Below are 13,970 nucleotides of genomic sequence, written 5' to 3' on the forward strand. Positions count from 1 at the left end.
ACAGAGTTCCTGGGTCGGACCGAGCTTCCTGTGGCCACCATCAAGAAGGACCTGGTGAACAAAGGAGCGACGACAAAACGACTGCTGCTTCACGAAGTGCCTACTGGAGAGGTCTGGGTCCGGCTCGATTTCCAGCTCTTTGATGGCAAAAGCCCAAAATGAAATCCCGGTATAACTCCTCCAGACATTCCTTACTCAAACACCTCGCCTTAAAACGTCCTCAGCTACTGTGGACCATGCTACTGAATGTGTGACTTCTTCTCTAGAACGCTTGTGTATTAATGACCTTGATGCCAAGTGTATACTTTGTTGTCTTTTTTTTTTTTTTTTTTTTATCTGCATTTTGCTTCAGTTTTTTGTCACTGGGTATAGAGATGTCTCAGGATTTCTTTTTTTGTTTGTTTCCCTGTCTATTTGGCTGTATAATATTTTTTTTATTTTTATTTTTTTTTTACATTTACTTCAATTTGATTTGTAGATCAGGATTGATCTCAACTAACACTACATCTTATATATAAGTGTGTAACAGCCTGAATAACTCCATCATTTAGAACTTTTTTTTTTCCTCTCTTTTCTTTGCTTATCTCTTTAAGTTTTATTTTACAATGGTACAAATGAAGTGATAACCCACAAGTGACTCTACAAGCTCTGATCTCTTTTGATTTTGTATTTATTGTTTTAATTTATGCGTCTCTGACTATCCTCCCTACAGATTTAGTTCGTAACGACTTGATTTTTTTTTTTTTTTTTTTTTAACTGCATATTTTGATTGATTTAAATGTTCTATAATTTTAAGCGACTCTTTTGTGTCATATTTCGGTTCGGGTTTTATTTGCGCAGTTCCGTGCCCAGGCCAAAAGCAAAGTATTAGACATGCAGAGGTGCCAAAGTTGAAAAAAATACGTGTATATATATATATATATATATATATATATATATATATATATATATATATATATATATATATATATATATATATATATATGAAGTTTGAAGTTTGAATTTGGATAAATGGCCCTGGATAAATTCCTCACAAACCAAACATAAGAGCATAATTCACCTTTCCTGTCTCTTGGCCTTTTTACATTTGTGAGATTAATTTGTGGTTATAGCAGAAAGGCATAGTTTTAGGTGGGGGTTTTTTCTTAACCGTAATAGCAAAAAGGTTTAAAAAAGGCTGCATTATAGATGGGGGCACCTCTGAATATAAGCACATACTGAATATGCAACAGAATCAGGGTTCAGAAGCATTTCCTAATCCTTCTCCTGGTGTGAAATCGGCCTTCTTTCTTACGGTATGCCGACGTAACGACGGCAGATCGGGGCGAAACGGTTCCACGTGATGCTTCCCACTTTATTATAAGAAAAAAAAAAAAATGAATAAAATGTATGCAATTTTAGTTTCTACGTACACGAACTGGTTTTTTTTTTTTTTTTGGTCAGGTTGTGGACGGTGGATTACAGGTAGGTCCGGACATGCTTGTTTTTTGCAAGGAATAAAAAACAACATAAATACAAAAGCATTGCGAAAGTGTAACCGTAGAACATCTAGGCGGACATCTAGGTTTGTGGACATCTGATTTATTTATTTTTTTAACACATCCCATTCCACATTTAGTCTCCATTTGCTCTTATATTAACCTCCACTCTTTTGTTAAGATGTTCCTCTAGATTTTCATTCAGCTACAATGATGTTTGTAAAGTTGAGGAGGCCTGATGTGCTGTTCAAATTCATCCCAAAGATGCTCAATAGCAGCTCAAAGCTCTATAGGAGGCCACTTAAGATCTTCCTCTTCCACCGTATTTTCATGAAGCCGGTTTTGCACACAGCGGTTTGGGCCTCCTAGTTGAAGTAAGGATCAACTCTACCACATCCAAAGGCAATGGGATCTGAAAACAGTCTGTTGAAGAAGTACATACGGCTTAAAAAGGCCATAATCCAATTTTTCTTTTGGCTGGTCCCTTGTGGGGTCCATATCACTCTTTCCTCTACATCTACCTCTTTCAAACCAACCACCTGCAATGTCTTCCCTTAACTGTGCCTGCTCTCTTTTCTTCACTTCTTTAACGCTCTCCATTCTTTTTCACAGTCGACCCCAGGCATTTAAACTCGAAACTTTTAATCCCATGAATTCTATATGCTAGTCATGTGGAATGAATGAATCATTTCTAAACGAACGACTCGAGTGTTTGTAGGATTGAACATTAGACTCAGTTTGTGTAGCAATCAGATTTTATTATACAGATTTTTCATCGTTTGCATCATTTAATCACAATAAATCCAAAACCCACGAGCCGCAACACTGCTGATCCTTCACAGAAAGAATATCGGATGCTGCCGTTGAGGACACACGAGTCCGAGTCCAGGGTTCTGGCTGAAATTGAAAGAAACCTATTCAAAGGGAAAGAGTCTCCCATAGAGGGCGCCAATGTTGTTTCTTCCCTTAATATCTTTAATGGTCTACTATTATTAACATAATAAAGAGAATATATTTGTACAAAATTGAATAATTTACCCATTTTTTGAATCTTAAAATACATTACATTCACAAAGACATGGCATGCTTTCATTCACTGAAGCTTTAATTGATATTCACACTAAAAGGCCAAAAGTATTGGGACACTTGGCTTTTCCATCCATATGTGGTTTGTTTGCCAAACTGTTACCACAAATACTTGTATAAGATGTCAAGATGCACAAACCCAGTTCCATGAAGATCTGCTTTACATTGGTTGGAGTATAAGATCTCCAGCTGTAGAGCGCCAACCCTATTGAACAGCTTTTGGATGAACTTAAACGCTAAATGCACCCCGGACCTTCTCACCTCACCTACACCACAAGCACATTCCGAAATCTAGTGGAACATCTTTCCAGAAGAGTGGAGAATATTTATAAGGGTAAATGTGGACTGGGATGCTCAAAAAGAAATCACATCTTATGCTCAGGTGTCCACTAACTTTTGTCCATATAGAGTATATATCATTTATTTAATAATAAAAGGTATAACAGTATTAATTCCATGTGCACTGGATTATGCAGCATAGTGTCACAGCAGCACCCTTTTTATTATTTCCTTTCATAAATAACATGAACAGTATTGTACTGTTTAATATTATTAATTATAACTCTGACCCCATACACAAATCAAAATCAACCTTTTGCTCTTGTTCATATTAATAATGTAAAATGCCAAGAATTAGATTGAACAAAACATTCATTCATATTTAGTGACCACAAAAGGTAGTCAGTGCTGTAGTGGATTCAGAGCAGCCTCAATGGGAGTTCGATAGCTTGCAGGGCATCCTCACACACTCTCATTCACACCTAGAGGATTTTGTGTTCAGCTCATCCACATACAGGAGATGGGAGAAAACCAAGAGTAAATCTACATGAACACAGTGAGAACATGCACCGGAATATTCCCTGCCATATCTGCTGCACCGCTATGACACTAAGGCAGATATTTCACGTTAATAAGGGGGGAAAAAACAAACTTGCCAAAACCAAACTTGCCTTCCTTTTGCGGGGTGAAAAATGTGTTGAATTGTTTGAGGGGAAACTCAAATAGTAAGACTACAGACACATAAAGGAATGCTGTGTATATTATTCCTTGCAAATAGTTGAAATAAAATTTCATGTTTCCTGTCATCCATGTTGTAAAACATATTATTTTATATTCCATAGTCAACTAAAGGACAAGATAGCGTACAAATGTACAATGAGAACAGAAAAGTCGGGTCATGGCACCACAGGACGACCAACTCCCTGCAAACACCACAGCCGTCGGGTCATGGCACCACGGACTGCTAATCCCATTACATACACACACACTATCCCTCTCATGGTCTCCTGGTTAGGATGCGTTTCCAGAAATTTCCGTGCGTATGAGCAACATTGGATGCAAACAACAGTGTTGATGGGAAGCGTTTTTAGACGGATTAATATAGATGTAGACTGTGTGTACACGAGGACGCCTGTGGTCAATCAGGGAGACTGTGAGAGTGATAGTGTGTGTATGTGGATGTATATAAACTCTCCTGTGTTCAATCACTAACAGGAAGGCTGTGAGAGGAACAGTGTGTGTGTGTGTGGGGATTCATACACTGTAGTTTGCCTCAGCAAGTCAGTGTTTGCTGGGACTCGTCGTCTTGCCGTGACCTGACGCTGGACTACAGTTTACAATTGTTTGTAAACTGTTTTCTATCAGGCACAAGTGCATACGGAGGTTCGCTGATGTTTGCGCTAGAACTAAATAGACGAGGTGTGAGACCTGAGAGGGGACTTCAGACGTCCGCCGTGCTCTTTAGTCAATAATAAAAAGTATAAAATGTTTCTTTTAAATCTATTTTACAAGCTGTACAACCCGCTTTCCTTATACAAAAAAAAAAAATCAGATCTGTCCCAAGAAAAAACAGACACGAGAGGAGCAGAGGCTGAAGAGGAGACAAATTGTGTCGAGATGTGAGCTTTGTCTTATTGCTTGCTGAGATCCGAGTCTTTTTCTCTAGACACTTTAAAGTGACAGGCAAGGTGCAAACAAATTAAGACTGACATCACGACCATAGAATAAATATAATCAAATAACAAAAGTGCTACTGTAACTATAATAATAATAATAATAATAATAAAGCAAAAAAACTAAAAACACAATTTAAAGGGAAAGATTTCGATACCAACAGAACCGACAAGCTTGTGTCAGAATTGTGCTCTTTTTCCAGTCCTGCATTTTAATCACTTCAGCTGTTCTCCACATCCTGCTCATGCTTGTCCAGTTCTGGTAGCTGCTCTCTCCAGTAAGTGAACTGGCTGTAGGTGTCCGAACAAGGGAAGTCTGATGTATTGCCTCGAATCAGCAACGGAAAAACATGATCGACCACTTCACACAGGCGCCCGTATCTAAAGGAGGAATCGGAAGTAGTGTTTATTCCTGTATCATTCATTCTCCTGTTAGCACTTTATCCAGTGAGACGGACACTTACGACGATATGTTGGTCTTAGCATGTTCCTGAATGAGTTCTCCTTTAGGATTCACAGTGAAGATCCTGTTCAGGGGCACTCCCACCTCCTTATACGAATACACGTCCTACACAGAGAACGTTCTGTGAGCGTACAGTACAAGACTCGTGTTAATAGTATTACAGAATCCTCTCGCCACTTACGGTTGCTCGGTTTCCGAACGCGGCATAGAAAGGCTCTGCGTTAGGATGGAAAAGGTTCTTGATGTCGGTCAGACACTCGATTTTGAACTTTTCCGGCTTTTTCTCAATGACCTCCCTGTAACGAGAGTACATGATCTCAGTGTATTGCGTATTACTGCCATCATCGGGGCTGGCACATGCACTGATCTGACCTCGAAGATTAAGTATGTATGTGTATAATGCCCCAAAATGTACCATTTCCCTGCGTCACCCTGTATAACAAATCAGCATGTATGACTTTATTTTCGCATTTCTACATAATCGCAATTTTGTTCCATGCACAAGTGTTTTGAAGGGTTTTCAGGGTAAAATGGTGTCCAGATTCACTTAAATAAAGAAAAAAAATTTCATACGTTTTTATTTGACATACCTCGAAATTTACTTCGGCGAACACTTACCTGTGCAATGCAGAGAACAGGCTGCTGGGGCTGAGGAGGACGGGGCCCTGGGGTAGCATGGTGCCTCTCTCATTCACCCAATGCAAGTAGCCTCTTGTCATATCAGCCATACCGATCGCTCGTGCAGAGCAATACATGAACTTATAGCCATTCCTACAAAACAACAACAGTTCTGAGCAAGAAATGTTCTCTTCATGCTTTTTTACTCCGTGAAATCAAAACACACTGATGCCACTTACTGGCTAACTTTGTGGTAAAGACGAGCAATACCCTGATGCGTCCAGTCTTTGCCCAGTGTTGGCAGAATGTGTCCGAGAGTATCTGACCTGCAATAGAGCAACTGCTATAACACTCTAGACAAAAGGTCCAAACCATGTAGGCGAGTTTAAAAATATTTTTCGACCTGGAACTCGATTATGGTCGAATCTGTTTTAGTCTCCTGCTAACTCCAGGCTAACCGTATGCTCACCTGGTGATTGTGCCGTCGATATCTGAAATGACGATTCTATCATCCCAGTTCCACAGATATATGGTTCCCTCACAACGACAGGTGCCTTGGTACTGCGTAGTCACACTGAACACCACATCGTTGGGGCCCTCTTTTAACTGCAGACTGGCCTGAGAACAGAATGAATGCTCCCTCTCTTAATTTCATAGCGGACATCTGTAACTCTCCTAGTTGTAAAAACTCCTAATTATGCTTTCCAAAATTATATTCATACAGGGAACCTTTATCCTATCTCACAGTAATCTCAGGCCTCGCATTCCCCCACTGGAACAAATTATTTTATCGCCACGAGTCTGTTACGAGATTATGAGGAATCTGGTTGGGTTTCTGTTCGTATACACTGCAAAAAAATAAGTGTCTAAATATAAGAAAAAATGTGCAAGATTTAAGAAGATACAGACTAGAAACAAGTCAAATGATCTGCTAGTGCAGTAAGATAATTACATATAGATCTGCTATGAGTTGTCGCTTTGACTCGCATCAGCGACACAGATCTTCACCATCTCCATGTCCGAGCATCTGCAACACCAAACCTACCTACACTCCATGCTTATCAAGTAACCTCGCCAACTTCACTCTACACACGGTGGATCAGACGTTCAACAAATGAAAGCTGAAAAAATATGAAAACATTACCAGCTCCTCTGAGGACAACCGGAGAGTTTTCTTGTAGCAGATGTTGCTAGAACTGGGAAGAGCTTCAGTCTGATTGCATGATGAACTCGGCTTAGTCGGTCTGCTGTCGTCGTCACTTGAAGAGGATTCATCCTTTAACCTGTTACAAAACACAACAGGCAAGCTATCTACTTATTAATTTATCATGTCTGATTGAATGTTTGGATGATGTGAGTCACTTAAATCAGAAAAATAATGATTACAGACCAATAAACTAAAATGGTCAGAATAGCGACCCTTGGATGAGGTGTAGTGGCTGCTTTGTTAAATAAAAGTTTTTTAGACGCATTTCATCGATGTGCCCCTACAGCTACACCTACAGTAAAGGTACAGAGCCATTTCTGGAGTTAACACTGTTGCTTGGGAAGATCTTACCTACTGCCTAGTGTCTGCTCCCCACTTTCAGCAGATTCCTGATAGAGAAAAAAAAATAACAGAAAATCAGCAAACCAGACGATCTCCGCCAGCATTTATTTAAACTGAACAGCAACGACTTACCGACTTCGAGCTGCTGTTCCTGCCTCGCCACGAGAACCACCAACGTCCTCCTTTCTTGGGCATTTTCTCCTTCACAATGTTCTCCAATGCAGCCTGAAGCAAATGCACAGAGTACCTGATACTCAAAACTCAAAAATATAAATGAATGGCTGTGAGCATGCACACAAAGTGAAAGGCATGCAGTAGCTAAGGCTCAAACACACACACACACACACACACACACACACAAACATGAAAGTAGGACATACGGGACTGGAGCAAAAAACAGTGGGAAAGCAATAAGTAAAGAATCCAAAAGCAGAGTACACGTAACTCAGACAAGAGTACTTGGAACAGTGTCAAATGAGATGAGATGAACAAAATAAATGGAAAAAAGGAATAAAAAAAAGAGGGGAAAAACAAGTTAAGTCTTATTTTCGTGGCTTTAATGTCTCGTAGAGCACGTTAGAACATTCACGGAGTTATAATGAAAGCAACAAAATACTCCATTATATGTTGTATATTTTAAAAAGATTTAAATTACTTGGTATCTTATAATGTATTCATCATTTAGATCTCTTGTTTTACACTATACACATTAGTGGTGTGTTTACTAGAGGTCGACCGATAGTGGATGTTACCGATACCAATAGTTAGGTTAGATCGTTGGTGATAACTGCCAATTAATCAACCAATAGATTTAAAAATAAATACAGCCAAAAAAAAAACTCTATATGTAAAACAGTACTGAACTTTATTACAAAAAAACAAAAAAAAATCAAATTATGATTTTGAATAAATGAAAATTTAACAAATTAATTTTATTTATAATATTAATAAACATAATGATACAAATTATAAATTATAATTAATAATATAATTTAGCACTCACCATGAGCTCTCCCCATGTAAAAAAAAACCAACAGCACATGGCTTTAGTGATTTGCCTCTAGAGGCCACTCTGACTGAGGACCTTCTCAGCAGCTCCAGCAATGGATGCTACCCGGAAAAACTATCGGTATGGATTTTCCAATAACTTCAGCAATCAACTAACGGTGCCCATTAATCGGAAAAAAAGTATTTTCCCAAATTCCTGCAAGATCATCTCTGTTGCTTGAAATTTGTCCCCTCAGTTAAAACCAAAAACTTGTTTTGGAATTGTGGCGTTTCTATTATGGTCATTTCAGAGCCCTGTAACTCTTCTGAAAAAACATCAGTACTTGTTTAGGTTGCAAAATGTTTGGGTTGTTGACCCTGGCTGAATTCTTACCAGCTTGAAATGTGTCAAATGATTGGTGTTGGTTTTGAAGAATGGATACACATGATATTGTCAAAAGTATTGGGACAACCTTCCCTTAACTGTTACCACAAAGTTGGAGGCCCAAATTTGTACTGGATGTATACAGTATACAGTGCCCCTGTGCACAAAGCCAGCTCTATGAAGATATGTTGTACATAGGTCAGAGGGTCTTAAATGGACTGCTATAAAGCTTTGAACCTAATTAAAAACCTATGAGATGAATTGGAACACTGAGTGCACCCCATGCCACCTCACCTCACCCACATCAGTATCTGACCTTTCCAACTGTGGCTGAATGAGCACAAATTTCTACAAGTAATCTAGTGGAACATCCTCCCAGATGAGTGAAGGGTAGTATAACAGCCAATGAGGAATAATTGTGGAATGCTCAAGTGTGCACAATCTTGAGAAACATTACAGAAAGCTGGCACAAAAGCTGGAATAAAAATAAACGATCCTTTAGTATTTTAATAAAAAGTATGCAGTTTTACCTTTGGTAAGGGCTTCTGAAACGCCTGCATGGCCAGTACAAGAGGAGCAGCTGTACTCCAGTTATAAAACCTTACACATAAAACAAGAACAAACAATTCATTTTAATGAAATCTTTTTTTTTTTGGTATAAAAAAAAGGATAATTCATTATTGTACGAAACATTTGACGTACTTGGCTCCAATTTTGACAACCAGATTGGGGTCATCGATAATCGACGGATTATTAGCAAACTCATGATAAGACACTGCTTTCTCCTCAAACTCCTCTGCAGCAGAAAAATCGGATCATTAACATCTAGCAAGCAAGCAATTCTTCAGGATCCAAATATACCGTATGCTATTTACCTCGAGTGATGTCTCGGTTCTCGGTCAATCCACCACACAGTGAGATGGCGATACTGGGCAGCTCTCCTGATTGATCAGAAAAGCTGTCCCAGCCACTGTCCATGCCGCTGCTTGGTGACTGACTGTTGCTCCTCATTTCTGTCCGACTCCTCACCAACCCTGTGCCTTCACTGCACATCAGAATGATTACTTTTATCAGAATGGATCAAATTTTATCATGAAAAAGAAATTTGCTCTTTAAGAAAAGCTCACCTTTTGGGAAAATAGAGTGCTGCTACCTCAGGCTCTAGTTCAGTAAGGTCATCCAGATACACACCATCTGATCCAAGATGATGACTTCTTTTGTCTAAGAATGAATAGATACTTGTTGGTTTAATGCACAAACACTGAACATTCTAAAACCGAAATCTTAGGAAGACCAACCTTTTCTTTTTAACGGAGAGTCGGTTTTAGCGTAGCCCTCAAACCCAGGACCCTGCTGTTCATGTTCTAGATCTGCACTAGAGCAAGCCCCTGCAGCGATGGCTTCTACATCCATATCCGGAGAAAGAACTGATGCTGGAGCTCCTGCCTCTTCGGCTCCGAGTACCGGAGGCTTTTCCTCCATCTTTTCCACCATCTCGTCTCTAGTGATCGCCTGAAATTGTGTGCTGTCTGACTTGGGGATCGGTGCTGGAGCCACCACCTTAGGCTCTGGGATGGACTGCTTGAACATGGGCTGTGCCAAAAGGATGGGTTTTGCTAATAAGACAAAGTTGAACTTTATTTCTTTTACATACAGATGACTCATAAAAGTGGAATAATACTGAAAACTAAAAATTCCAAAAATGACAGATGCTTAAAGATGCTTTCTTCATCCATGTCTGGCAGACATATCATCATGGATACCTGCTCCATCAACTGAAACTAAATCCCAGCAGAACTTAACAGCTGGTCATCCCAGGTGATTCATCTCCAGGTCAAGATCTTACAATATCTTTACACATTTATCTGATCTCCGCTTCAGCTACTCCTCGCAACCAGGGGTGGGAAGTAACGGAGTACAAATACTTTGTTACTGTACTTAAGAGATCTTTTTGGTATCAGTACTTTACTCCACTATTTATTAACTTTTTACTTTTACTCATTAAATTTTTACACAAATATCTGTACTTTTTACTTCTTACATTTTTAAAACCGGCTCGTTACTTTAGTTTTAATCCATTAATTTGGTGAAATATTTTTTTTATTTCCACTGCGCACCAATTTCACCGAACAACCGATTTCCTGTCATTGCGTGTCTTTTTCAATCCACTGGTGTATAAAGTCCTGACCCTCACTCACCACAGATGTAGACTAGTTTACGGAGCTAAGAATCAGCAGGCAGAAGGCAGTAAGAAGTTTGGGGTTAATGTGGATGAGACAGAGGGAGTCAGTGATGTAAACATGACTGAGAACAGACACATTCCTGATCATCATCATCTTTTCTCTGCTTGTGTTCTATATGTGGATATTCAGCCTGGACACATTCATTAGGTAACAACATTTTTAATTCGTCAAAATTTAAATTGTTGTAAACGGCACAAAACTTTATTAACACGCTATCAATTCAGCTATCATTTCTGTTTCAATTTTTTTTTATAGAAAATGTAATTACATAAATAAATAAAAAAGTCGCACAATTAAAACCTTCTGCAAAAAACACGATGCCACGATGTCCTTTCTTAGATACAAAATAAATAAATAAACTCCAGATAAAAATATTTTTAATCAGTAAACTTTTGTTTTAATTCTGCGCCAAGTCTCAAATCAAACACCAAATCCGCCATGTTTTACACAATTAACCCTCTGGGTGGCGTTTTGTGGGTTTTTCCCTCATAATGGCAACACAAACTTAAATTACTGTCTTTATTGATCGTACAGATAAAAACAATACATCATTCAAATCTGTAAAATGTCTATAATTTTCTTTATATAAGCTTCCTGACTTGACTTGAAGAGGTGCAGTTTCTCCAGTATCACCTCATTAACTGTCCGTGTGGAAACATAGCAAAGGCTCTTACAGTTTCACATGAAGACACAATTCACAAAACACAATCCTCCGTTCTCATAAATCTTAACACATTTTTTTTTTCTAAAACACAAGTTGCAAAAGAACTCTGCTCATATTCTCAAATGAAAGCTCATGTGATGCAAAATGCTTGCCACAGTCAGCAATATTTGAACACAATGAACACACCTGGCGTCATTCATTACACACAACGACTCAAAATTGAAGACACTTGTTGCTAATGCTGTGACCACATGTACAAAAGCAAGTTCAGAGTGCACAGTTTGCTGAAGATTCCAAACAAACACAATGGATGAAGGCAGAGTCAGGAAAAAAGGAATTCGAGTCAGAGGAGGGAGAAGAACTGGCCATGGAAGAAGAGGAGCAGGCCAATGAGGAAGAGGAGTTCAAATCAGTGGAAGAAGAGGAGCAGGCCAACGAGGAAGAGGAGTTCAAATCAGTGGAGAAAGAGGAGCAGGCCAATGAGAAGGGGAGTTCAAATCAGAGGAGGAAGAGGAGCAGGCCAACGAGGAAGAGGAGTTCGATTCAGAGGAGGAAGAGGAGCAGGCCAACAAGGGAGAGGAGAAGGTCCAGGAGAGAGAGCAAGACAACCTCGCACCATCATTACGGACGAGATGCGAGCAACAGTCATTGACCATGTCATTGTCCATGGCATGACAATGGCTGAAGCAGGACTACGAGTCCGTCCAAACCTGAGTAGGTTCACCGTGGCCACCATTATCAGGGCATTCAGACAACACAACAGGTATTGTACTCTATTGCGTTCTTTGTCACAATACAATTTTACAAGCCTGTGAAAGTAGTCTATTGGTTTCAAACCAGTTGTTACTGTATTGTAAAACTGGCAACACATGTTTCTTTCTTTAGAGTTGAAAGAATGCCACTTAGAGGTGGGAGAGTTGCCATATTTACAGCGGCACAAGAAACCCTCATTGTGGATATGGTTCGTAAGAACAACCTCATAAGACTCCGGGAGATCAGAGACAAAGTCATTGCCGATAATGTCAACTTTGAGAGCATTGATGATGTCAGCTTGGCCACAATAGACCGAGTTCTCTGGTGCCAAAAGATGCGGAAAAAACAGGTCTATGGGGTTCCCTTTGAGCGCAACTCTGCGCGACACAAAGACCTACGTTACGAGTATGTGCAAGTAAGTATACATCCATGTTCACAGTACAGTTAGTGGACATACTGTGTTGCTCAGTGGCCTACATTACTTATGGACAATACTGTACTACCTGATTGACTGTTGCTCTGAACACCTGTGCACTTTCACATTTTCACAGAGGATATTACAGTTGGACACGATGGCCAGACCTCATGAGTACCTCTTCCTGGATGAGGCTGGCTTCAACCTGCAGAAACGAAGGCAAAGAGGCCGTAACATCATTGGCCAAAGAGCCATCACTGAGGTTCCTGCCCAACGGGGGGGTAATATTACTCTTTGTGCGGCCATGGTTTTGGAGGGGCTTGTCCACCGGCATGTCTTACAACACCCAACGTCTCCTCACCTTCCTAGAGGAGCTAAAAGACATCCTCCTGGACCGCCAACAACACCATCCTGGGCCCACACATCAAATTTATGTGATCATTTGGGACAATGTACGCTTTCACAAAACAAACCAAATCAGAGAGTGGTTCACCACCAACAGTAACCACTTTTTAAATGTCTGTCAGCCACCCTACTACGCTTTCCTGAACCCTATAGAGGAGTTCTTCTCATCATGGAGATGGAAGATTTATAACAGACAACCATACACTAGAGAGAACCTCCTAAGGGCAATGGAGCTGGCCTGTGTTGAAATCCCAGTGGAGGCCTTCCAAGGATGGATTCGCCATTCCAGGGCGTTTTTCCCGCGGTGCCTGGCAAAAGACAATATAGCCTGCGATGTGGATGAGGTGATGTGGCCCGATGCAGCTCACATGATGCCGCACAGTGATTGTGGTGTGTGTGTGTGTGTGGTGTGAATAAAGTAAATAAAAAAACTTCACAACCTTTTTTTTTTAAGAGTTGTGTTACAGTAGTGTACATGCAGAATTTACTATACATTTATACTCTTCATATGAAACTCTCAAATCTAAATGCCTAATCCTCTGCAGAGATCTAAGAACATCCATTACTGTAAAGTTTCAAAAATAAGCATTGGCAGTTATGAAACAAAGAACCTTCTCACAAATTGAGCATTGTGTTTTCAATTGTTTTGCTGTAGTGTGTAATGATGTGTATAGTGTTTACATTTTTGAAAGCTTCGAGCTGCTCTTTTGGTGTGAAAGTTTGAGTTTTGAAGTGAGAAGGTGTGGTTGTGTTTATGTAGCTTTAGAAAAGGCTGTTGTGTTTAGACATTGGGGAACATGGAGAAAACGTTTGTGAAATGTGTTTTAGCATTTGAGAAAAACTGTAATGATGTCCACACATCTCTGCACTGTTATAGCCTTTATATTTAATCACTGTACATATTCTTACATACATATCACATGCTGTAAATATGATACATGTTTAACACCTCCAAGCTGCCAGTTTTGGGCA

At 39.7% G+C, this 13,970-nt stretch overlaps 3 protein-coding genes across 5 annotated transcripts in view; 2 read left to right on the forward strand and 1 right to left on the reverse strand.

Annotated features, from left to right (window-relative positions):
• Nucleotides 1–642, forward strand: part of itsn2b (intersectin 2b) — a 34,876-nt gene extending 34,234 nt beyond the window's left edge. Inside the window, exon 39 of the mRNA XM_083550410.1 lies at nt 5–642. Coding sequence (XP_083406536.1) covers nt 5–162 — 158 coding nt within the window. The 3' untranslated portion in view covers nt 163–642. The remainder of the gene's footprint in view (nt 1–4) is intronic.
• Nucleotides 643–2,215: 1,573 nt separating this feature from the next.
• Nucleotides 2,216–13,970, reverse strand: part of lpin1a (lipin 1a) — a 31,156-nt gene continuing 19,401 nt past the window's right edge. For all 3 annotated transcript variants that reach the window (XM_083550440.1, XM_083550441.1, XM_083550442.1), the window contains exons 8-21: nt 9,817–10,111; nt 9,646–9,739; nt 9,394–9,563; nt 9,221–9,314; nt 9,049–9,118; nt 7,279–7,371; nt 7,156–7,193; nt 6,742–6,880; nt 6,067–6,215; nt 5,837–5,923; nt 5,598–5,750; nt 5,161–5,275; nt 4,981–5,084; nt 2,216–4,897 (exon numbers count right to left, since the gene is read on the reverse strand). In XM_083550440.1, coding sequence (XP_083406566.1) covers nt 4,738–4,897; nt 4,981–5,084; nt 5,161–5,275; nt 5,598–5,750; nt 5,837–5,923; nt 6,067–6,215; nt 6,742–6,880; nt 7,156–7,193; nt 7,279–7,371; nt 9,049–9,118; nt 9,221–9,314; nt 9,394–9,563; nt 9,646–9,739; nt 9,817–10,111 — 1,761 coding nt within the window. In that variant the 3' untranslated portion in view covers nt 2,216–4,737. The remainder of the gene's footprint in view (nt 4,898–4,980; nt 5,085–5,160; nt 5,276–5,597; nt 5,751–5,836; nt 5,924–6,066; nt 6,216–6,741; nt 6,881–7,155; nt 7,194–7,278; nt 7,372–9,048; nt 9,119–9,220; nt 9,315–9,393; nt 9,564–9,645; nt 9,740–9,816; nt 10,112–13,970) is intronic.
• Nucleotides 11,984–13,551, forward strand: LOC310731564 (uncharacterized protein; the record flags this gene model as incomplete). The annotated part of the gene is made up of 5 exons (XM_083551222.1): nt 11,984–12,188; nt 12,311–12,593; nt 12,730–12,927; nt 13,121–13,388; nt 13,544–13,551. Exons 1-5 carry the CDS (start codon nt 12,058–12,060, stop codon nt 13,549–13,551), a joined length of 888 nt encoding a protein of 295 aa, XP_083407348.1. The 5' UTR covers nt 11,984–12,057.

This window comes from Silurus aristotelis (genome assembly GCF_946808225.1).
Source record: "Silurus aristotelis genome assembly, chromosome: 9".
Lineage (NCBI taxonomy): Eukaryota > Metazoa > Chordata > Actinopteri > Siluriformes > Siluridae > Silurus > Silurus aristotelis.